Raw genomic sequence first — 25,271 nt, forward strand, 5'->3', positions numbered from 1 at the left:
CTTAAATACTATGATATAAAATCAGTACATCATTTGTTACTGGTAAGGGGATAGAGAAGGAAGACAAAGATATTTGCTATATATAAGTATATATGTATGTATTAAGCATATATACACACATATTATTAACACATATTATTAACACACATGTATTAACAAAAGGAAGAAATACTCCTGACAATTACAGTCCTTATTTCTATAACTGGTCACGGTTTCACAGTTGGTATCTATAATGACCTTCTTTTACTACCCATTCTATATTCCCTTTGCCCTTAGCAAGCACCTCAGCTGGTCGTGGTTCTTTACCTGGTGGGGTAACCCAAACCTTCATTCCTTAAGGGTCTGGGCCATTAGTAGTCTTGCCTGAATTGGGGTGTTGTAGTTTTGCGTTGACTTTAATCACAGGTCATGGTAATTAAGAGACACACCAAGGCATCTCCTGTATCCTGGGCATACTCGTCCTCACCTCCATTGTGGAGTAGAAGCCCAGCTTCTCCTTGGCTGTCAGAATTAATCACCCCAGCCAGCACAATATCTCCCTTCTTTGCCTGTTGACTTGGAAGCATGGGAGCCCAAAGTGGCCAGGTGACAATCTTAACTTCCAGGTCAGTGGAATCATTGTGTCTCCCAGTAGAAGTATCCCTGTTTTGGGAACTAATACTTCTAGGCCAGCAAAGCAGAAGGTTGTGGGGACAGGAAGCAAAAATTTTGCTGCCGGGTCATTAGGGGTAATAGTGAGTGGTGCCAATCTCACGTTCACACCTTGATTCCTGGACCTCTGAATCCTGGCCATGTGGGAAATGGAGGAAGATGGGCACAGATGTTAGCTCAGGGCCAATCTTCCTCACCAAAAAAAAAGCTGAGTCCTCCCCAAGCAACTGCCTAGCTTAAGGTGCTGTAGTTTGGGCAAAGAGGTCCCCCAGTTGGTCCCTATGTGTTTGTGATGCACCTAGTCTGGATGAGGTCTCCAGGGGTGCTTAGGGTAATTGGCTATCATACTGAGCAAAGGTCCCCTAAAGGGATGGGAACAGTTACCCTCCCACTCTCACCTGATGGGTGAGCCTGATCCATCGACTTTCCAGGTCAATGTCAATACGGGCTCTGATATTCCCCCTTGTTTGCCTTATATGCAAAAGATGCACTAGCCATCTCATCAGGTAGCAAGAGACTGCCTGGCTAGGCATCCTTACACTGAAAGGACCTACTGACTATCAGTTTGGGGGCACCTGTCCTACAGAGACCATAGCTCCGCACAAATGTTATGTTGTTGCAAACTCTTCTGCTGTTGTCTGCCTTGCTGCTGTCATAGTTCAATCCCAGACCCAGCAGAATATAAAAGGGCCCATCCCCAGAGACCAATGGCTCAATGTTTAATAAAAAAAGGAAAGGAAAGGAATATCTAGTTCTGAATTCCCCCCAAACCCACAAGGATGTAGTCCAGTTAATAAGAAATTAGTAAGAAAATATCTAATCAGTGTGCATGGGCTCTCTTAGGAGCTGCTGCTTATCAGTACACAAAAGGTCTTATACTCCAACAAAAGATTTGAAAGCTAAAGCTGGTGCCACTATTGCTTTCTTGGATGTAAATTCCAGACCCTCTGAGGTCAAGTGGGACACTTGAGAGAGCGACACTGCTGCTCACAGCAGGTGCTACTAGGGACCACTGGGGTTTATCCAGTAAAACCCAAAGGAGTAAAAACAACAAGAAAAATAATGATCAGGGACAGAGAGTAGACCCAAAAATAAAAGAAAGAAAAAGAAAAAGATTAACCACTTGGAGATACAAGCCATTCTAAAAGATGTTGAGTAAAAAAAGGGAGAAAGGGGCTAATTATACTGTAGACAAGGGCTGTCCCAGGTAGAAGCTTCTGCCTAGAGATACCTGGCTGCTCCCTCCTCATCCCTTTTTTCTTGGTAGAGACAGAAACTAAAAAATGATGGTTTCAGGTGGCTAAAAGCCTAAAACAGAAAGGGAGAAAGAAGGAAAAAACCCTATATACGGGGGAAAATAAAAGATAACTCAATAAATGATATATATGATACTTAATATAAATATATAGTAAATAAATTATATATGTGTATATATAATATATAATTATATTAAAACAAAAGTCCATAATTTGAGCCAATTGGAAGTCCAAAATTTCTATACTAAAATAATTTAAATGATAAAAAGATAAAAAGAATGCCAGTAGGCTTTTGTGTCTCTACATCATAGATTCTTAATTAACTTGAGTATTTGCTAAAATGCACCAATTGACAAAGCTTCATGGACTTCTTCAATACTAGGGCTGAAATTCCAGTTATACCTGGGGATACCACTAAGTTTAAACGTTGTACCTCCTATAATCTTAGGAGAGTAACTAAATATAAGATAGGTATGCCTCACTTTAACTGTCGTGTTGCCTAAATTTTCCATAGTCATAGTAATCATTGCCCTAAAATATCCCATGTTGGGCATAGATGCTCTAACAGTAAATAATACATTAAAATTAAAGTAAATCTTTGGCACTTACAAATTGGCTTGATAAAATGGGAACCCATGGACCTCCAGTTAAAATAGTTAATATGGCCCAATGTAAGTTAAAACAGGGCATTCAAGGATTAAAACTTGTTATATAAAACCTAATTAATAAAGGAATGACTATCTCCACTACTTTTCGGTTTGACACCCTGATTTTGCCTGTTTTAAACACGGAAAAAATAATGGATGCCTCGTGATGAATTACTAAAACCTTAATCCTGTAGTCCCACTCATTAGGGCCCCCGTATTAGTTCCGCTTGGGCTGCCATAACAAAATACCACAGGCTGGGTGGCTTAAACAACAGAAATTTATTTTCTCACAGTCTGGAGGCTGGAAAGTTCAAGATCAAGGTCTGGTAGGGTGCAGTTTCTGGTGACAACTCCCTTCTTGGCTTGCAGATGTCTGCCTTCTTGCCGTGTCCACACACAGCCTCTCTGTGGTGTGTGCACGTGGAGAGAGAAAGCTCTCTGGTCTCTCTTCTTATAAGGCCACTAATCCTATTGGATCAGGACCCCAAGCTTATGATCTCATTTAACCTTAATTAATTCCTTCTCCAAATACAGCCACACTGAGGATTAGGTCTTCAACATATGAATTTTGTGTGACATAAACCGTCAGTCCATAACAGTCTTCATATTTAATACCCGCTATTATTAAAATTACTGACTCTATCCAATCAACATGGTAAATATTTTGCTCTTATAGACTTGGCTAACATGTTCTATTCAGTGCCTATTTCAGTAGCCTCTCAGCTGCAGTTTGCCTCCACCTCTGAGTGGGCAGAATGCACCTTTTCCAGACCACTCATGGTGTGCTTCAATGGCTCTGCCATTGCATACAATCCTTCCAGAAAAGATATTAAGTGCAGCAATATTCCTCCAGGTGGATGACATTACAGCACTGATATGACATTACATTGATGACGTCCTCCTACAAGGAGATTCTTTTGACACACTCATTTGAGACATACAAATCCAACATCTTTTAGTCTTTTTTAGGTTCTGGTGACAACGTATTCCTCATTTGTAAATTTTGTGTAATCTCACTGCTGCTGCTGCTTACAAATCAACTTACCTCAAATGGGACTCCTTCCAAAAAAAAACTCTAAAATCTATCCAAGTTAAAATCAACAGGCACTCCTGTTAATGCCCTCAGAGACTCCTTCACTAAAGAGACCTCAGCAATCTCTTCTCATGCCTCCTGGAGTCTCTGGACCACTTGGGATGGCCATAAATTGCCCAAGAACTTCTGATGCAAGAGAGTGCCCTCTTGGCCTCATGCTATATACCATTAAAACAACAAACGACTGGCTATATCCTGGGATCTCCTGGAAATAGAGGCTCTCTCAGACTCTGAGCCTGTGGCCCTCCACACCCAGCTGCCCATTATACTTTGGGTCATGGAAACAAACCACATAGCTTGGCACAGCTCCCAAAGCATTTTTAATACAGGATGGCACCAAACCTGGGCTCTTTGGCATAATCCACCTGCAGGAAGGGGTGGCCTCCCCTGTCTTCAGTCCATTGCCAGATGCCATGGTGCTAGAGGAGCCTGCCCCTCCCCCAGAACCCTGAGCTACCTGGGTAGCCACTTGGGATTAACTGAGTAAACAGCAATAGGAAATTGTTGGCTATATGAATGGTACTGCCAACCATCATAAAAATGATAGAGCTCAGTGGAGTGATGCGGCTTTCCATCCCTTAGCCGGGATGTCTTTGATAAAGGACAGGATCCAAACATCCAGAAAATTAGCCAAACTTCAGGTACTCATCTTAGCACTGGATGCCCTCGCCAAATATGGTCCCATCTTCACATATATTAGAACTACTGGGACATTGCCTAAAAGTTGACCCCTTCAGGATAAAGAACTCTGGGAATCTCCTGCCTCACAGATACCCAAAATATAAATTTAAATTAATTATATATATCAAAATCACACACCTCTACATACACTAAGGCCACAATACAAAGTCTTGAAAGGACATTGCTTTTTCCCTTTGAAGTCATAGACATCACTAATAGTAAGCAAGGCATACATTTTACTTCTCAAAATACACAATTTTTGGCTCCTGGAAAAGGCATTCAATAGAACGTTCATGTCCCTGATAGATTCCAGATAGTTGGTGTAACTGAGAGACATACAGTCGTCCCTTGGTATGCATGGGAGATTGGCTCCAGGACTCCTGCGGAGACCAAAATCCAAGGATGCTCATGTCCCTTATATAAAATAGTGTAGTATTTGCATATAACCTATGCACATCCTCCTGTATAGTTTAACTCATCTCTAGATTACTTATAATACCTGATACCAAGTAAATGTTATGCCTATAGTTGTTATACTGTATTATTTAGGGAACAATGACAAAAAAAGTCTGTACATGTTCAGTACAGTTGCAACCATCGTAGGTCTTTAGATCCGCGGTTGCTTGAATCTGTGGATGTGGAACCCGCAAGTACAGAGGGCTGACTGTGATTGTCTTCTCAAACAACTCCTTTTCAAATTCTGGTCCAGCAAATGGACACCTAAATGGATCTCTGAGTTACTCCTTGAGGAGCAATTGAGGTAGAAAAACAGTAGGGCATACAATACGAGAGAAAACTGGGGCAATGATATTGTTAGCTGAGATTGAATATATCAGCAGAGTAAGCATTTTTAAGGTGGGGTACAGGTGATTGGAGACCAAATGTCAAGTCCAGTAATTTCTGATTCCCAATATGTGGATAGCCTTCTTAGCTGTCAGTTTAACCAGAATCCCCCACTCTCAATATCTGATCAGTCTGGATATCTGATCAGTTCCTCATCTTTCACCATCCTCCTGGTGATGTCTGATCACCCTGGCCTGTCTTTAGCAAGAATCCTATTAGGTTGGTTTAGCCATATTTCCCCTTAACCTTATGTTTCCTCTTAGTAGTTTCTATCCATTCACCCCTACCCTGCTCCTTGACTATAAATTTCTACTTACCCCTGCTGTATTTGGAATTGAGCCCAGTTCTCTACTGAGATCTCTTTTCCCCTTTTGCAATAGTTCTGAATAAAATCTGTTTTTACAGCTTTAACTAGTGTGTTGCTTCGGTTTTTCTTTGACAAAACAATGATTTAGCCATATTTCAGTGAGTCAGGGTTGTTCTTGCTAATCCCACTTCTGATGTCAATGTGTCAGGGGTCTCCAAGACCATCCTTGGTTTCAGTGATTTGCTAGGAGGTCTCACAGGACTCAGCATATAGTCATCCTCATGGTTAAGATCTATTCCAGCAAAATCAGCAAGGGGAAAGGCTCATGGGGCAATGTCCAGAGGAAACCAGTGTTGAGGAAGAGGGAGAATCTCCCCTCGGCCCTTTCCCTTAAGGTTCTTATTGCTGTCCAAATAATTAAAAAGGCAGGTTAGCAGGAGAAAATCAAACAAAGTTTAATAACATGTATACATGGGAGAAACTCAAAACTGAGCAACTTGTCATTCTATCTAAGCTGCTTGCTTAAGTATTTTAGCTAAAGGCATGGAAGATGTTGGGGGCGTAGAGGTTTGGGATTTCAGAGGAGGAGAAGACAATTCACATAGAGATGGAAATGCAAATGTTTGTCTGACAACTCTTTTCAGAAGACAATTCACATAGAGATAGAAATGCAAATGTTTGTCTGACAACTCTTTTCAGGGCCACCTAGAGAATGTGGCCGAGGGGAGACAGAATTTTTGATAAGATGGGCTTGGTGCCTTTCCTGACTTTCCTATTGCAGCATCTTATTTTACATTATACTACAGCCATCATATGGTAGTGGCTTCTTCCTGAAACAGATCTTCTATGTGAAATTCTTCAGGAGTTTGGGAGGGGAAACTCAAATGTTCTTCCTGAGTCTTCTGAGCCTTTATTGTCTTTAGCTCGAAATAATTCACATACCAGAGTGGCACATCTTGGGGTGGCCTTCCCGGAACACCATCAGTTCCCTCCTCTGAAACTCCCTAGAAGTTTCACGTATTAAAAGCTGAGCTGGTGACTGTGGAGAGAGGAATCAGGTTAGTATCCGAGTGATAAGAAATCTGCAAAGAAAGAAAATAACATAGATTAGAATGAGGATAAACAGGCAGAAAAGAACAAATAGGAGCACATTTCCCCACACTTCATTAAATCAGTCCCCCAATCCTGGAAATAAGTCAGTGCAATAAAATGTGTGAGCTTCGTTTATCTGATGGAAAATGTCAATCTTCTCTTTTTAATAGACCTAAGTTAGATACTACTTGCCCTGTTTGATTCACATAAAAGCAACATTTTTCACCAATGATTGCACACATTCCTCCTTGCTGGGCAGTGAGTACATCCAGAGCATGTTGATTTTGAACACCATCACCAGGCATAAGCTTCCCAGCTCCTCCTCTAGTGAAGTCACATAAGACGTGCTTAATTCCTCCAGCAACAAATTGTGATAGCACATGTGGAATGTTTTCTACCATGGAAGCTTGAGACTCAGTGCCCAAGGTTTTTATGGGCACCCTCTGCCTGGCACATACTAAAATTCCAGATTCTCAGAAGGAAAATAGGTGTTCAGCAGAAACCATATTGTTTGCATAAAAAAGTTTAGACACAGTGAGCCACTTTTTTATTTTTATTTTTATGCTGAGGAATATTCTCCCTGAGCTAACATCCACTGCCAATCTTCCTCTTTTTGGATGTGAGCCACCATCACAACACGGCCACTGACAGACAAGTGGTATAGGTCCGCACCTGGGAATGGAACCCCAGGCCCGCAAAGCAGAGCACACTGAACTTAACCACTAGGCTACAGGGGCTGGCCCCCACAGTGAGCCACTCCTTATCAGTTATAATGGTAGGAATCCTTCAGAAATCCAAGTTCCCAAACCCTTTCAAAATCCATGTTCCCAGATACCAACCTTACAAGCAGGCCTTCTATAGGAGAGCAGTCTCAGTCCACTTACATCACAACACTATTCAATTTATTTTTAGTTTGTGAGTCTGCAATGCTTTCAGTGGTTCAACCCTTGTTTGTGGTTAGTTATGAGTTCAGACTTGTGAGTGACAGACACACAAATGCAGTCATGAGATTATCAAATTTAATCATCTCAATTTTTGCAGTGGTTGCTATTATCTATTTTTATTTGTGTATATTTCAACCCAAAAATGCCAAAATGCAAGTATAAACTTTGTGATGAATTTGCTGAAAAGTGGACATTTATTAAACAAAGAAAAATTTCCTTTGAAGCCTTTTGTGCAGTATGCAAAAACGGTAGTAAGGCAGATTTAAACCAGCATATACTATCAGCTAAGTGTAAGAGATGTATTTCCTCAGTACTATAGAAAGTGATAAAATAAATTTTTGATTAAGAGGAATTCACATTGGGATATAGTAATTGCAGCAGAAGTTGTATATACTCTGCACGCTGGATATCACTATCAATCTTTCAGCTCAAATGACTGTTTGAATGTTCTGCTGCCAGAAGTATTTTCTGATTCCAAAGTTGCAATCAAAATTTCAAGTGCCAGGATGAAATCTACTGCAAGGACAACAAAAATAATAGCTCCACTTATGATCACAGAGATTATGAATGATCTAAATGCCCCACCTTTTTTCAGCATAGCCATGGGTACAAGCAATCACAATGCAGAAATAAATATTTTCCCCATGCTTCTACACTGGTTTGGTGGAGGTAATACAAATACAAATTTTGGTGGATGTTTGCATAAAGGTGCAGACATGTTTATTCCAAGTTGAAACAAGCATGCATGATTCTATGGAAGGTGTTGGCTGTCCTGCCCATATTCTGCATGCTTGCTGTTCAAATAGCTGCTGCTGTTCTATTCACAATGAAGTAATTGTCATGAAATTGTTCTCTTACTTCAGCCTTTATAGTGTTTGAATTAACTGAAGGATTTTTGTGATTTTTGTTGACATTCAGTATTCTTCATTTCTCTTGCATTCAGAAACCCACTGGCTCTCTTGAACACAGTTGAGAGTACATAAGGGAAATATAATTAATGAAAGAGGTATGTAATTTAGATACTTATATTTACTTAAGATAAACAACGAATAAAATTGTAGTATAAGTACGTCTCATGCTTGTACTTGATTTGTTAAATCTGCCAATTCTACCCAATATGCCCGAGATCTCAGACCCTTTTCTAAGTGAGGCGGCGCCAGGGCTTACGGGAAACGTACTGCGCCTTTTCTGCCGCAGGACGCGGGAGCCGCTCCGGGCCTTTTGCGCATGTGTGCTTCCGCCCGCCCGCCCCCCGCCCCCCGCCCCGGTCTGTTCTCGTTCGGCGGCGGCGGTCTCGCGAGGACAGGGTCCCGGAGCCTCCAGCGGCTGAGGACGAAGGCTCAGGCGAGGAGGCTGCGGCTGTTGAGCCCTGGAGGGTTGGGGTGGGTGGACCTGGGGGCTCCGCGCGGGAGGGGCAGGGGGAGGAGGAAGAGGCTTTGTCGCCTGGCCTGGCGTGAATCTCGCTCGGTTTTGGGCGCCCGATGAGAGCCAGCACGTCCCGGCGCTGTTGCCCAGTGAGCTTACTTTTCTCATCCCCAGGGTGAAGGGTCGTCGGAGGCCTGGGTAAGACCGCGCGGAAGCCGTCCTCCCGGCGCTGCGTGGATGTGCACTTCTTTCCCTGGGGGAATGCCTTTTTTCCACTCGGGGTCTCGCTTAATCCTTCCAGCCACCTGTGGTCTGTGTCGCGTCCCTCTTTTAACGGTGAAACAGGCTTGGAGAGGGGATAGAAATCCCAAGTGGCGAACGGAGCAGGGATAGGTTCCATCCCTCGTTCTCCGCGCGGCGTAAGACCTGGGCGTGAGTCAGGCACGGCACTTAGCGGCTTCATGACCCCAACTCCTCAAGGAATAATTTTGAAGTGAAGGTGGCATTCGATTTGGGAATTCCTGTTTCTAAAGACTGTGAATCTGGCACATAAATGGAGGCTTCCAGGTCTCGCTGACACCCTCCAGCCTTGCCTGTACCCTCAGTAGCAACAGTTTGCATTTACAGAAGCTCCAGATCCAAGAGCTTTAGATCTTGGATGAATATTGTGACTTAGGTAGATTTCTTGGAATGAAGCAGGCTCTTGTGAGGTAAGAAAGGGGATTCCAGGAGCAGGAATCCCGCATAGCACGGTCCGTCAGTTGGCCTGAGATCTCAGTAGAGATCCAGAGCGAGGTGGAAGGAGCGAAGACTCTTGCTCAGCCAGAAGAAATTCGGGTCCTCCTGCTAGAACCACTGTCGTATCCAGAGTCTCTCACAGACTGGGTGATGGTGGAAGCTTTGGGCTGACATTCAGGAGAGATGTAAGCTGTAGCTGGGATAGGAGGGCAGGGCAAAAGGAACAGAAAATACTGCTGCTTGGAAGTAGTGAAGGCATCCTGGGGAAGGAAGAGCTTACCAGCCACAGGCAAGTACCTCCTTCATCCCTTCGGTCTTTACTCCACTCCTAGATTCTCAACTGCTCGCTCACTGCAGCGCAACTAGAGATATGCTGATGCCCCCTCCATCCTGATCCTATGGAATCAGAGTTGGTACTGCAGGAAAGGTCTTTAAGTCTTGTCTATTTCTGCTTTACTTAAAAGATGGAGGTGGGATGAGGAGGGCGGGAAGTGGATTTAAAATGTTAAGTGCTGGTTATGGTCACAGATTTTGTTGTGACAGAATCAAGAGCAGACGTTGAGTCTCTTGATGGCCCAGGCAGGTCTTGTCTTTGACAACAAATAAGTCAAAACCAGTTTTGTTTTGTTTTTTAATTCAAAAGATACTTTTGAGAATCTGAAACCAAGTTAGAGCAAATTCTTTTCTTCCTTCCAAAAAAGAACAGCCCATAAAACACCCAGCCTTTTTTTAAGAACCTTGTTGGGATTCTCTGGTTTATAATGAGCATTACAACCTGAGTATTTTTGCTCAGCATCAGTTTTAATGAAAGCATTATATTTCATTCCTTGGCTTTTCCTAATTTTCTTAATTAGTTTAATGTGTTGTTATATATTTCTGTTAGAGCATGCATTGTTAATAAGTAGAAAACAAATGTTTTTATATTTGAAAACTGGCAAGCACTACATAATCATACCAGAGCCATGCGTGGACATGGGATGCTCCCCCCTTCACTGTTATCCTTTCTGCCCCTTCTCAAGGCATCTCCCATTCACCGGTATTTTGTTTTTTTTTTAAGGCAGATTGGCCCTGTGCTAACATCTGTTGCCAATCTTCCTCTTTTTCTTTTTTCTCCCCAAAGCCCCACTGTATTATAGTTGTAGAGTTGTAGCTCTTCTATGTGGGACACTGCCTCAGCATAGCTTGATAAGTGGGTGAGTCAGTCCACACCCAGGATCCGAACCGGTGAACCCCAGACCGCCAAAGCAGAGCACATGAACTTAATTGATACGCCACTGGGCTGGCCCGTCAGAGTCAGAGGTGTTTTGCCAGTGGCTATATGGAGCTTTTTTGGCAGTGACGTCTTGTGCTCTTTTCTTTTCTCAGCTGTACCCTACAGTTCTCTAGACTCTTTCAGGACCAGTAGAAATGATCACATCCCAGGTGAGTTGTTCATTTATTCAGTTTTGTTTAACAGTGATATGTGAGGTTTATAAAATGTCTATACACTCATATGAAATAGTAGAAATAAATATGTTAACATCAGGGAAAATATAGAGCAGAAGTCAGCAAATTACAGTCCATGGGCCAGATGCAGCCTGCTGCCTGCTTTTTTATGGTCCACAAACTCAAGAATTTTTAGGTGGTTGGGAAACTAATCAAGAGTACTATCGTGTGATGTGAAAATTGTATGAAATTCAAATTTAAGTGTCTGTAAAGTTTTATTGGGACACAGCCATGCTCATTCATTTATGACTGTGGCTTCTTTCACATTACAAGGGCAGGGTTGAGTGGTTGTGGCAGAGACTGTATGGCTCACAAGCCTAAAATATTTACTATGTGGCCATTTGCCGAAAATGTTTGCTGACCTCTGCGACAGAGTAACATCAGTAGTACAGCAAAGATGCCATGTAGGTAAATGCGGATCTTGTGATCTTATTGAGTTGTGAAACTGGAACATAAAAATGTTTTTTGATAGGCTTCATAGGTGACATTGTGAACCTTCCAATGACAATCCTGCAATTACATAAAGAAGTGGTAGGAATAAAATGAATAATTCTTATCTAATACAGGGGAAAAGTTGAGATGTCAAAAGAAAGTATGTGATTCAATAATTCAAATGAATTCAGCCAGCATTAGGACTCATGGTTGTTCAAAGAAGGGACAAGCCTGGGTAGATCTAGGGTGGTTAGTAGAATGAGGCAGGCTTTGTGACAGCCCTGGGGACTGGGCAGAATCTAAATCTTTTCAGTGTCTCAAGGGATTCCACTCTTTTTTAATTGTGGTAAAATACACATAACATGAAATTCACATTTTAATCATTTTAAAGTGTAGAATTCAGTGGCATGTGGTACATTCACAATGTCGTGCAACCATAATCACCATCTATTTCCGGAATATTTTCCTCACACCAAGGGGAAACCACATACCTTTAATAAGCAGTACCGTAATTTAATAAGCAGTTACTCCCTCTTCCCCTCAGCTCCTACCAATCTCTCTGTTTTCTGTTTATGGATTTTCCTATTCTCGATATCTCATATAAATGGAGTCATACAATATGTGGCCTTTTGTATGTGGCTTCTTTCTTTTAGCGTAATGTTTTCAAGACCCATCCATGCTTTGTAGCATGTATCACTACTTCATCCCTTTTTATGACTGGATAATATTCCATTATAGGTATATACCACCTTTTATTTATCCATCAATTGATGGGCATTTGGGGTGATTCCATGTTTGGCTATTGAGCATAGTGCTGTTAAAGCATGAATGGGCCATGCTTTCCTGTTTCTTTGTACACCTTGTGATTTTTTTGGTGTGATTTTTTGGTGGAACACTGGACATTTGAATCTAATAATGTGGTAACTCTAGAAATCAGATTCTTCCCCTTCTGCAGGATTTTCTGTATTTTCTTACTGTTTTTGTTGATCATTTTTGTTTTTTGATTGTTATAGGCTGTCTCTATGCCAAGGATCAGCCTGACATGCAAACTAAATGTCTTTTTACGTCTTTTCTGAGCCTTTCCTTGGGTATGCACAATCACTTTCTAATATTCTCAGTATATGCAATTGTTTTTGAATGTCCTAATCTTTAATGTCTGGTTCCTGAAAGGGGAAAAACAAAAAACAAAGGGGCTTGCAACAGAGGGGAGAAGTGCGACAACAATGGCTACATGCCTTTTTGCACCTCTGTGGTTAGAAGCATCAATCAGCGGTCAGAGCAGATTCCCAATATTTGGAGGACATGGTCCTTTCTAGCCACCCTAGCTCCCACAAGTTGTGTGCAGTAGCTGCTACTGTGGTATGAGCTGAAATTGACCAAAGTATGCCATCTAAGCCTTCCCCTGGAAGTTGCAAGCCTTCAACAGACTCCAGAGTTCCAAAATCTTACATCAGACAGATTCTGCCAGTGCACTTGTTGTCTATGTGGGGAGACATATCTGGTGCTCGTACCCTACCATCTTCCTAGAATTCTCTCACATTATTCCTTTTTATGGCCAAATAATATTCCACTGTATGTAAATACTACAGTTTGTTTATCTGTTCATTCATTGATGAACATTTGCACTGTTTCCATCTTTTGGCTATTTTGAATAGTGTTGCTATGAACATGTGTGTGCATGTACTTCTTGTTTTCAGTTCTTTTGGAGATATATATAGAGAGAGATATAGATATATATATATATATATATATATATGGGAGTGGAATTGCTGGTATATATAACAATTCTGTGTTTAACTTTTTGAGGGCAGCCAAGCTATTTTTCACAGCATCTTGAACCATTTTTCGTTTCCACCAGAAATGTATGATTTCTGTTCTAGATTCTCTAATTTTGACAAACTTATTTTCCATTTTTTGATTATAGCAATCCTAGTGTGTGTGAAGTGGTACCTCATTGTGATTTTGATATGCATTTGCCTAATGACTAATAATGGTGAGCATCTTTTCACATGTTGGCCATTTTTTTTAATCTTTGGAGAAATGTCTGTTCAAGTTCTTTGCCCATATTTTAATTGAGCTGTTTGTCTTTTTTGTTGAGTTGTAAGCGTTCTGTGTATATTCTGGATATCAGACCTTTGTCAGATACATGATTTGCAAATATTTTCACTCATTGTGGAGATAGTCTTTTTTCTTTCTTGATAAGGTCCTTTGGTGCACAGAATTTTTAAATTTTGATGAAGTCCAGTTTATCTATTTTTACTTCTATTGCTTATGCTTTTGGTATCATATCTAAGAATACATTACTAACTCCAAGATGATGAAGATTTACTCCTAGGTGTTTTTCTAAGAGGTTTATGGTTTTACCTCTTATATTTAGATCAATTTTGAGTTAATTTTTGAATATGGTGTTGAGATAGTTGTACAATATCATTCTTTCCCTGGGATATCCAGTTGTCCCAGGACCAGACTATTCTTTCCCCATTGAATGGTATCGGTCCCCTTATTGAAATTCAGTTGACTGTAGATGTATAGGTTTATTTCTGGACTCTATACTATTCCATTGGTCTTCATGTTTATTCTTAATGCCAGTACCACACTGTTTTGATTACTGTAGCTTTGTAGTAGGTTTTAAAATTGGGGAAGTGCATCTCCTCCTAATTTGTGCTTTTTGTTTGTTTGTTTAATATTGTTTGGGCTATTCAGGACTGCTTGCAATTCTATAATTTTGGGGATCAGCTTTTCCATTTCTGTAAAAAAGGCTGTTGGAATTTTGATAGGGATTGTATTGAATCTACAGATCACTTTGGGTAGTGTTGCCATTTTAACAATATAAGGTCCTTCAATCCACGGGCAAAGAATGTCTTTCCATTCATTTAGGTCTTCTTTAATTTCTTTTAGTGATGTTTTGTAGTTGTGTATATCCTTGATGCAATTTATTACTAGGTATTTTATTCTACTGGATGGTATTGTAAATAGAATTGTTTTCTTAATTTCCTTTTCAGATTTCATTGCTAGTGTAGAAAAAACCTGATCATTGTGTGTTGATTTTGTACTCTGCAACTTTGGTGAATTCATTTATTGGCTCTTGTAGCTTTTTTTGGATTCTTTGGGATTTTCTATATATAGGATAATATCGTATGCAAATAGAGATAGCTTTACTCCTGCTTTTCAAGTTTGGGTGTCTTTTGTTTCTTTTTTTTGCCTAATTTCTCTGGCTAGAACTTTTAGTACAGTGTTGAATAGCAGTGGTAAAAGTGAGCATCCTTGTCTTGTTCCTGATCTTAGTGAGGAAGCTTTCAGTCTTTCACCATTCAGTATGTTAGCTGTAGGTTTTTCATATATGCCCTTTATCATGTTGAGCAAGTTTGCCTCTGTTCTTTATTTTCTTAGTGTTTTTATCATCACATGGTGTTGGATTTTGTCATTTTTTTCGTGCATCTGTTGAGATGATCATGTGGTGCTTTTTCATTTGTTCTGCTGGTTTGGTGTATTACACTGATTGATTTTCTTATGTTGAACCACCTTTGTATTCCTGCGATACATCCCGCTTGGTCATGGTATATAATCCTTTTAGTATACTACTTAATTTGGTTTGCTAGTATTTTATTGAGGATTTCTGCCCCTATATTCTTAAGGGATGTTGGTTTATAATTTTCTTGTGAAGTCTTTATCTTGCTTTGGTATCAAGATAATGCTGGCCTCATAGAATAAGTTAGGAAGTATTCCCTCCTCTTCTATTTTTTGGAAGAATTTGAGAAGAGTTGGTGTTAGAATTCACCAATGAAGCCATCTTATCCTGGACTTTTCTTCTTTGGGAAATTCTTCATTACTGATCTCATCTCTTTACTTGTTATATGTCTGTTGAGATTTTGTATTTCTTCTTAAGTCAGTTTTGATAATTTGCATTTTTCTAGGAATTCATCCATTTCATCTAGTTATCTAGTTTATTGGTTTATAATTGTTTGTAGCATTCTTTTATAGTCTTCTTTTCTTCCTGTAATGTTCCCACTTTCATTTCTGGTTTTAGTTCCTTGTGGCTTCTCTCTTTTTCTTAGTCAGTATAGCTAAAGGCTTATTAATTTTGTGTTTTTATTTAATGAATCAACTTTGGGATTTACTCTGTCTGTGGTTTTCTATTCTCTGTTCATTTATCTTTGCTCTAATATTTATTTCCTTCTTTTTGCTAGTTTTGGGTTTCATTTGCTCCTTTTTTTATAGTTCTTGAAGGTGTAAAGTAATGCTGTTGATTTGAGATCATCCTTCGTTGTTAATATAGGCATTCACTACTATAAATTTTCCTATGAGCATGCCTTTGGCTGTATCCCGTAAGTTCTGATATGTTGTATTTTCTTTTTCTTTTGTGTCTAAGTATTTCCTAATTTTCTTTGTGATTTCTTCTTTGACCTATTGGTTGTTTAAGATTATATTGTTTAATATCCACATATTTTAAAATTTTCCAGTTTTCACTTTATTATTGATTTCTAGCTTCATTTTATTATGGTCAGACAAGGTACGTATGATGATTTCAGTCTTTTTAAGTGTATTGAGACTTGTTTTGTGGTTGAACCTATGGTCTGTCCTTTGCAGTGTTTCTTGTGCACCTGGGAAGAATGTATATTCTGCTATTAGTAGGTGGAATGTTATACATACTTTTCTTATGTCTGGTTGCTTTATGGTGTTCTTTAAGTACTCTATTTTATTGTTGATCTTTTATCTAGATGTTCTATTATTAATTGAAGTGGAGTAGTGAAGTCTCCATCTATTATTGTAGAATTCCCTATTTCTCCGTTCTAATCTGTCAATGTTTGCCCCGTATATTTTGTTTCTGTCCTCTTTGGTCAGTATATGATTTTGATTGATCCATTTTCTTCATGAATTAACCATTTTCCATATATGTAATGTCTTTCTTTGTCTCTTTTAACAGTTTTTGACTTAATGTGTATTTTTTTCTGATATTAGTGTAGCTCTCCAGTGCTCTTTTGGTTGCTACTTGCATGGATATCTTTTTCCATCCTTTTACTTTCAGCTTACTCTGCCTTTGGATCAAAAATGATTCTCTTTTAGACAGCATGTAGTTGGATCATGTTTTTTTTATCCAGTCTGCCAATCTCTGCCTTTTGATTGGTAATTTTAATCCATCTACATTTAAAGTAATTATTCATAAGGGAAGACTTCTGCAGTTGTTTAGTAAGTCTAATAAAAAGACTTTTATTTCTTTTCTGTGTGTCTTATACCATTTTTGTCCCTTTTACGGTTAACACTGAAATTTATGACAATCTAATTTGAATTGATACCAGTGTAGTATCAATAACATGCAAAAACTGTGCTCCTGTACTGCTTTGTTTCTCCACTCCATGTTGTTACTTTCCCAAATTGCGCCTTCATAAATTTTGTGTCCAATAACGTAGACTTATAATTATTTCTTATGCATTTGTCTTTTAAACTGTGTAGGAAAAACAAAAGTCAAGTTACAAACCAAAAATACAATAATACTGGCTTTTATATTTACCTATATAGTTACCTTTACTGGAGATCTGTATTTCTTTTTTGGCTTTGAGTTGCTGTCTCATATCAACCTGAGGACCTCTCTTTTGCGTTTCTTATAGGGCAGGTCTACTGGTAACAAACTTCCTAAGACTTGTTTATCTGGGAATGTCTTAATTTCTCCATTTTTGAAGGATAGTTCACTGGAAATAGATTTTTTGGTTGATGGTTTTTTATTTTAACAGTTTAAAGATGTCATACCACTGCTTTCTGGCATCCGTGGTTTCTAGTGAAAAATTGGCTTTTAATCTTATGAAGGATTCCTTGTATGTGATGAGTCACATTTCAACCTGAAGGACTCCCTTTAGCATTTCTTGCAAGGTAGGGCTGGTGGTAACCCTCGGCTTATATTTATCTGAAAATGCCCTAATTTTTAAAGACATTTTTTCTGGGTATAGAATTCTCAGTTGACAGGGTTTTTTTCCAGCACTTTGAATATATCAGCCCAGTGCCTTCTGACTTCCGAGGTTCCTTCTGAGAAACTGCTGCTAATCTTACTGAGGATCTTTGTGTTTGATGAGTTGCTTTTCTGTTGCTGCTTTCAAGATTCTCTCTTTGTCTTTTTCTTTCTACAGTTTGATTATAATATGTTTCAATGGATGTATTTGAGATTATCCTATTTGGTGTTCACAGAGTTTCTTGGATGTGTAGATTCATGTCTTTCATCAAATTTGGGAAGTTTTGGGCCTTTATTTCTGCAAATATTCTTTCTACCCATCTCTCTCTCTCTCATTCTTCTACAATTTGCATAATATTTGTGTTGGTCTGTTTGATGGTGTCCTATAGGTCCCTTAGGTTCTGTTTACGTCATTCTTTTTTAATTTGCCCCTCAGACTTTATAATTTCAATTGTCCTAATTTGAAGTTAGCTGATTCTTTTCTGCATGCTTAAATCTTCTGTTAAACCCCTCTAGTGAATTTTTCATTTCAGTTATTATACTTTTCAATTCCAGAATTTCTATTTGTTTCTTTTTTATAGTTTCTGTCTCTTTATTAATATTCTTATTTGGTTCATAAATTATTTTCCTGTTTTCATTTAGTTTTTTGTTATATGGTTTTCTTTAGCTTTTTGAGCATATTTGATACAGTTGATTTAAAGTCTTTGTTTAGAAAGTTCAATGTCTGTTCTTCTCCAGGGACATTTCTTTCAATGTATATTTTTCCTTTGATTGGGCCATACTTTCCTGTTTCTTTGTATGTTTTGTGATTTTTTGTTGTTGTTGAAACTGGACTTTTGTATATTATAATGTTGTTACTATATTATAATGTTGTTACTTTAGAAACAAGTAACAAATGAGAAACAAGTCTTTGGAAGTTTGTTACCAAGTAACAAGAAACTTTCTTGCCCTTCTCCACGCTTTGCTGTTCTTGATTTCTTTTTTTTTTTAGCTTCAGTGCATGGTTGTGTATCCTAGTCATTAGTTTTTAGTTCTCTATGTGAGCTACTGCCACAGTATGACAGCTGACAGATGGGTGATGTGGTTCCATGACTGGCAAACAAACCTGGGCCGTGGCAGTGAGAGCGCTAAATCTTAATCACTAGACCACCAGGGGTGGCTTGAGCTCTTGATTGTTGAAGGCTGTATTTATCCATTTGTTTTTATGACTTTTCCAAACTGTGTTTTTGGAAAGCTGTATTTCTTGTCATGTGTGGTCACTGAATTCTCTCTTCTTTTAGCTTGTGTTCAGTTAGTGTTTTGACAGTCTTTTACTTGAAGACTAGGATAAAACAAAAAAAAACACCCAAACTCCCACTTTTCCCAGTCTTTGCAAATTGGCTTTGTGCTGGAGCACTTCTTTGGGACTTAGTGTGTTTATGTACAGCTCTGCGTTAGCTTTCACATCCTCCTCTCACTGAGTATTGAGATTAGCCAGAGGTGAAAACTTAGGATCTTTTGAGGTCTTTTCCAGGCATGCTCTTGTCCTGGGTGTGTGTATGGCTTTCTAAATTCCCCAGTGTACGCAGGTACTTTCGATTACTCTAATTTCCCGAGAAACTCTCCTCAACTTTTTTCCCCAGGCAATCTATTGTATGTCTCTACTATAATCTTTTGCCCCAGATAGCTATGGGTTTTTATTTTGCCTTGAAGTATTTTTGAGCAATGCCCACTGCTTTTCTGCTTTGAGTGTGTTCTGATTTATATGAAACAGAAGTATGTGCTTTGCATCAGTCTCCAGCTCCAGACAGATTAGAACAAACACAATAATTTGTGAATAAGATCTGCAAGCCTCAGGAAAAGGGACCAGGGTCCCACATGGGAACATGGGCTGCCATCTTTAAGACTGCCACCAAGCCAGGGAGGGAGTGTGTAACAGCAAATAGACATGCCACAAAACTTTCCTACTGTTTTTAAGTTGCCTTTTTGTTGATTTGGTGTTTGCTCAGTTGCTGTAAACCTTTGACTGTTTTCTAGAGTTTGACAAAGTTGGTTCTGACTGTTTCTGCTTGTTTTTTGATATTTCTATGGAAGGATGAGCATTTGGTGCTGCCTACTCTACCGTTTTGCTGATGTCACTTCACTAATTATTTGGTTTCATTGCTGTTGCTTAATTTTTTCTTTTATGACTTTTCCTAATTGAAGACTTTTCTTCTCTTGTTTTTCTGGTAGTTTGGAAGTTTGGTATTCTCTAATTGATTTTCTTGACACAATTTTAAATGTATGTATTTCTGTATTAACATCAAATTTTTGTTGTCTGTAGCAGCCTATAAACAAGATATGTTTTTTTATTGAAGTATAATTGACATAAAACATTATATTAGTTATTATATTAGTTTCAAGTGTACAACATAATGATTTGATGTTTGTATATATTGCAAAATGATAAACAAAATGTGGATTTTTTTGCAAGTGTTTATTCCTCTCCGCCATATCCTGTGTTTTATAGAAATCATCTTAGTAATACTATTTTTTATTCTTAATAATTGAAGTGCTAATGATTAGGCTTGACTGTAAGTGTTCAGGTTATTTTGTTGTCCCAGTAGGAAAGGTACTTTGTGAAAATAGTAGTTCCTGAGCTGTAGAAGAGCTGTAGTTTAAGAATGGCCGTGTGTGAGGCCCTTTAAGTGTCATCTGTTTATTAGCTCATGTAATTTCAACAGCTTTCAGAGTTAGCTTACACTTTTATGTAATTTTAGAGCCGATGAATGCCAGTGAATAAAGGTTTATATGCGGAAGGTAGATGGAATGATTTATTCAAAGGAACATTTTAAATAGTTGAGACATTTTACCTGAGTTTGAGTCCACTGCAAGCTGTTTGTCCTCCCTTAAGTCACCTGCTCATGTCTCAGGAAGATTATGAAATGCCAGAGCTCTTTGGAGAAAGTAGTTTGAAGTTCCTTTTGCTGTTTGTTGCAGACTGCTGAAAAAGAGGAGCTGGATGTTCTTTGTCTTTTATTGCAGATTTTATCATCTCATTTTAGGTTGCCTGTTTGAGAACCTGTCTTTACAGCTGCAGATTCTTAATTGATTGGTGGAGCAATGCCACTTTCCTTATTTCAGGACATCTCCATCTCTGAGTCCTCAGCATGTGGCAGTGTCCATAGTCATTATGGAGGGAGGCTTAAGGTACATGTACTCTCTCAGAAAGTTGACAGTCTTATGCCACCTGTTCACTAAATCACAGAACCACTTCCCTTCCATTTATAACTCTAGTAGCTGTCTTTTCCAACTTTACCAGAAACTAGTTAATGCTGATCTCTTACATTCTCAGTTATTTCTTACATGTCATGTACAGTAGTCCCCCTTTATACGCCATTTAGCTTTCTGCAGTTTCAGTTATCCATGGTCAGCTGTGGTGCAAAAATATTAAATGGAAAATTCCAGAAATAAACAATCCATAAGTTTTAAATTGTGTGCTATTCTGAGTAGCTTGATGAAATCTTGCATCATCCCACTTTGTCCCACCAGGGACGTGAATCATCCCTCTGTCCAGCATATCCACACTGTATATGCTACCTGCCCGTTAGTCATTTAGTAGCTGTCTCAGTTATCAGATCGACTGTCGTGGTATCGCAGTGCTTGTGTTCAGGTAACCTTTATTTTACTTCATGATGGCCTCAAAGCACAAGAGTAGGGATGCTGGCAGTTCGGACATGCCAAGGAGAAGCTATAAAATGCTTCCTTTAAGTGAAAAGGTGAAAGTTCTCAACTTAATGAGGAAAGAAAAAAATCGTACGTTGAGATTGCTAAGATCTTTTGTTATAGTATATAACAAAAGATGTGACTTTTGTGACTTTTATTATAGTATATTGTTATAATTCTATTTTATTATTAGTCATTGTTAATCTCTTACTGTGGCTAATTTGTGAGTTAAACTTGACCATAGGTATGTACATATAGGAAAAAACATAGTATATGTAGGGTTTAGCATTATCTGTGGTTTCAGGCACCCACTGGGGGTCTTGAAACGTATTCCCCATGAATAAGGGGGGAACTACTGTATTCCTCTTCCTTGGGTTCTACTCTTTTGACAGAGTGCATTCTGGAATGTTTTGAAAAATGGGTTCATATGTTTATTTTGCTTTGTTGTATGAATGATTATTTGCCTGGATATATAATTCTGGGTGATAAAAAGCTACTGCCCTCAGAAAATTGTGGCTATCTCTCTCCCTCTCCATTTTCTTCTATTATTTATTTTTGCTGAGGATGAATCAAGTGTCAGTTTGATTCTCATTTCTTTGTAGCTGTGATATTGTGATTTATAAGAGAAATGTATATTTGGTCATTCAGATGACCAAAATATATTTCTGGTATGTATTATTTGCTCTTTGTTTATGGTTCCTGGCTCACAGCTCCCAAAACCCTTGGAATTTCCTAAACATTGAGAGTGATAAAAGTGTCTCTTATTATGTTAATAAGGTGACTTTTAGAAAACACCTAAGGATGGGGGCTGGTTACCAGTGGAGGCAGCCATGTGATCAGAGGGCTGGAACTTTCAGTCCCACCCCCTGAACTCTGGGGAGGGGAGAAGGGCTGGAGGATTAATCAATCATGCCTATGTAATGAAGCCTCCATAAAAACCCAAAAGGACAGGATTTGTAGAGCTTCCAGGTTAGTGAACACGTGGAGGTGCGGGGAGAGTGGCACATCTGGAAAAGGCCTGCAAGCTCCGCACCCTTTCCCATACCTTGCCCTACACATTTCTTTCATCTGGATGTTCATCTGTATGCTTTATCATGTCCTTTTATAATAAATTGGTGATCTAGGAAGTAAAATGTTTCTCTGAGTTGGGTGAGCCAATCTAGCAAATTAATTGAACCTAAGGAAAGAGGGGGTCATGGGAACCTCTGATTTATAGCCAGTTGGTCAGAAGCACAGGTAACAACTTGGACTTGTGACTGGTGTCTGAAGTGGTGGTGGGGACAGTATTGTAGGACTGAACGCTTAACCTTTAGATTCTGATGCTATCTCCAGGTAGCTAGTGTCAGAATTGAGTAGAATTCTTGGACACCCTGCTGGTGAATTGTTGGTGTGGGGGAAAACCCCTTCCACGTTGGAAATTGAATCTCAGAACACCCAATTTAGTAGCCAATCATTGCTTGTTTGCTTTCAGAGAAGTTTGAGAATTTTTACTTGGATTTCAGAAATTTCATCAGGTTGAGCTACACATTTTTACTTTTTTTCCAGAAATCCTCCTTGGCATTCAGTGTGTCTTTTAGATCTGAAGATTCATGTATCTCTTCAGGGACGTATTATTTCTTTTTTTCTTCTCTTCTATCCTATGTGATATGTCCTGCAATTTCTTTTAGAATGGTTTTTATCTCCGGGATTTCTCCATATTTTATAAACTCTTCTTCATTATTTCTCTGATTTTTACTTTGTTATGAGAAATTTGTACAATTTTGTATTCTATATCCAATTTGTTTTCTAATAGCATTTTGAAAGCATTTGTTTTATGTTTTCACAATTAAGCAAATGTGAAAATTTAATTTGAGTACTCTCTTTTTCTCTCTAATGGATTCTTTTAGCCAGCTATGCTCACTTTATGAAATGGAAGCAGTATTGTCTTGAATATCTTTGAGGATTCTATTTAGAATATTTTAAAATTTTCCTCTATTTTTTGTGCTCTTTCCCCCTTACTGTTCAATCATTCTGTTCATTCTTGTGGCTTACTTTTTATGCTTTGGTTTTCCCCAGCTGTTTGGGAAGTCTTCGTTTTCCTTTCATGTTTCTCCATGAAAGTCTATAGTTTGAGAAGCACAGGTAGCTGTGGCAAGTTGAGTTGGTAGATATGGATGCAGAAATGGATGTGTCTTACCACTCACTCACCAGAGGGTTCTGTAGGTGAATGGGTGGCGGATGGACATGTGAGGACCCTCCTTCAGGCCAGGCAGAAAGGAAACAGGCAAGCCAGCAGGAGGTCCCCCTTCAGCTTCTGAAATGGAGAATGCTATATCCTGAGATTAGAGCACTAAGGTCTGTTTCATTAAGCAGGTTTTTTTTTTTTAAAGAAAATACATGCTGTCATGGAGGATTGAAGTTTTGGGAGTCATATGTCTTAGTTGGATTTACAAAAAAGCCCCTGACTTTATATAGAATGGCTACTCATCATTTTTAGTCTTCACTGACTACTGGATGTCTGCAGAGTAGGGGGCCACCAAGGTGCCCTGGAAGTCAGTTATTTTGCCAGCAAGTTACTTTGCCACCTATGCTGACCCCTAGCCCTGGTTGGAAGGCTCAGAGCTTGGAGGTCTGTGGCTACAGTTGCAAGCCCCCTCTTCTGCCCACTTCTGTACTTGTATAAGTTGCAGGTACCAAGATTCTAGTTTCTCTTGTGTGATACTGTCTACTGATATTTTCCAGAAGTTATATAAAATTGTCTTCTTTGGTGTATTCTACTGTTGTCTGCACATTTATTGTTCATTTTATGTTTCTTCTACTCATATTGTTGGAGGCATCAGAGGTAGACGTTTGTTTTAAGTCCACCATCTTTAATGGGAAGTGTCAGTTATTTGTGAAACTATCTCCTTTACTGTTTTCCGTTATTCTCGTCATCTAGTTCTGTTTTCACGTTTCAAAAAATCCCTTCTCGGTGCTGGCCCCATGGCCTAGTGGTTAAGTTCGGCATGCACCTCTTCAGCGGCCTGGGTTTGGTTCCCAGGCGTGGACCTATGCTGCTTGTCAGTGGCCATGTTGTGGTGGTGACCCACATACCAAAAAAAAAAAAAAAAGTACAGGAAGATTGGCAATAGATGTTAGCTCAGGGCTAATCTTCCTCAAGCAAAAAGAGAAGATGAGGGTGAATCTTCCTCAGCAAAAAATAAATAAATAAATAAATAATCCCTCTCAGCCTTCATAGCCTATTTTTCTTTTTTCTGCCAGCCACTTAAATATTGGTGTTCCCTCAAATTCTATGCTGGTGTTTTTCTTTCCTCAATCTTTGTCTCCTCTCTGAGTGTCTGATACACTCTGGTGACCCCAGTGACAGAGAATTGCTATTTTTACCCAAATCCTTATTTTCCTGCTATATCTCTCTCCTGAACTCCAGAGTCATCTATCCAGCCTTCAAGTGGACATTTCCACTTGCGTGTTCTGAAGACATTTAGAGTGCTGTATGTCTAGCATCTCTTTCATTGCTACTCTACATCTATTCTGTTCTTCCTCCTTTTCCCTGACTTGACAGAGGTTTCCAGAACCTCCAGGGCTGCTCATGCAGACCCTCTGGGAGTAACTCTTCCTCTCTTCCTTTGCTTAATGGGTTCCTTGTTTTGTATCTCCCCCACTGCCCCCTTAATATAGGTGATCTAGCTCCAATATTGCTGTCCAGCACAGTCTCCACCCTACTTTGGGAGTATTGCTTCCTTAGTGACAATTAGATTGTGTAACTGGGACTGAAGTGTGTATTTCCATTTTACCCTTGGCTTCCTGTTACAGTCATGCGTTGCTTGATGATGAGGATACGTTCTGAGAAATGCGTTCTTAGGCGATTTCATCATTGTGCGAACGTCGTAGAATGTACTTACACAAACCTAGATAGTACAGCTACTGCACATCTGGGCTGTATGGTACTAATCTTATGGGCCCACTGCCACATATGTGGTCTGTCGTTGACCGAAACGTTGTTACGCATATTCACGGCAATGGCCTGGGACAGGTGGCGGTTGGGGGTAGGGAGGGAGGCTATGCCCCAAGGGAGTGTGGAAGATAATTTTGTGTGTATAAAATACTGTCATTTCTTTAGGGCATGAGAAGAA

General features: G+C 39.3%; 1 protein-coding gene across 6 annotated transcripts in view; it reads left to right on the forward strand.

Moving 5' to 3' along the window:
• Window positions 1–25,271, forward strand: part of LOC147916768 (uncharacterized) — a 65,336-nt gene that overhangs the window by 19,838 nt on the left and 20,227 nt on the right. The window contains exons 1-3 of one of the 6 annotated variants that reach the window (XM_087431893.1): window positions 8,843–8,896; window positions 9,054–9,906; window positions 10,983–11,039. In XM_087431893.1, the coding sequence (XP_087288019.1) occupies window positions 11,025–11,039 (15 nt within the window). In that variant the 5' untranslated portion in view covers window positions 8,843–8,896; window positions 9,054–9,906; window positions 10,983–11,024. Of the gene's footprint in view, window positions 1–8,501; window positions 8,521–8,842; window positions 8,897–8,943; window positions 9,907–10,982; window positions 11,040–25,271 lie in introns of those variants that run through there. The other 5 variants (XM_087431897.1, XM_087431898.1, XM_087431892.1 and 2 more) reach the window with 5 other exon arrangements.

Source organism: Ceratotherium simum, chromosome 6 (genome assembly GCF_057802395.1).
Source record: "Ceratotherium simum simum isolate JZ-2026a chromosome 6, ASM5780239v1, whole genome shotgun sequence".
NCBI classification, from domain to species: Eukaryota; Metazoa; Chordata; class Mammalia; order Perissodactyla; family Rhinocerotidae; genus Ceratotherium; species Ceratotherium simum.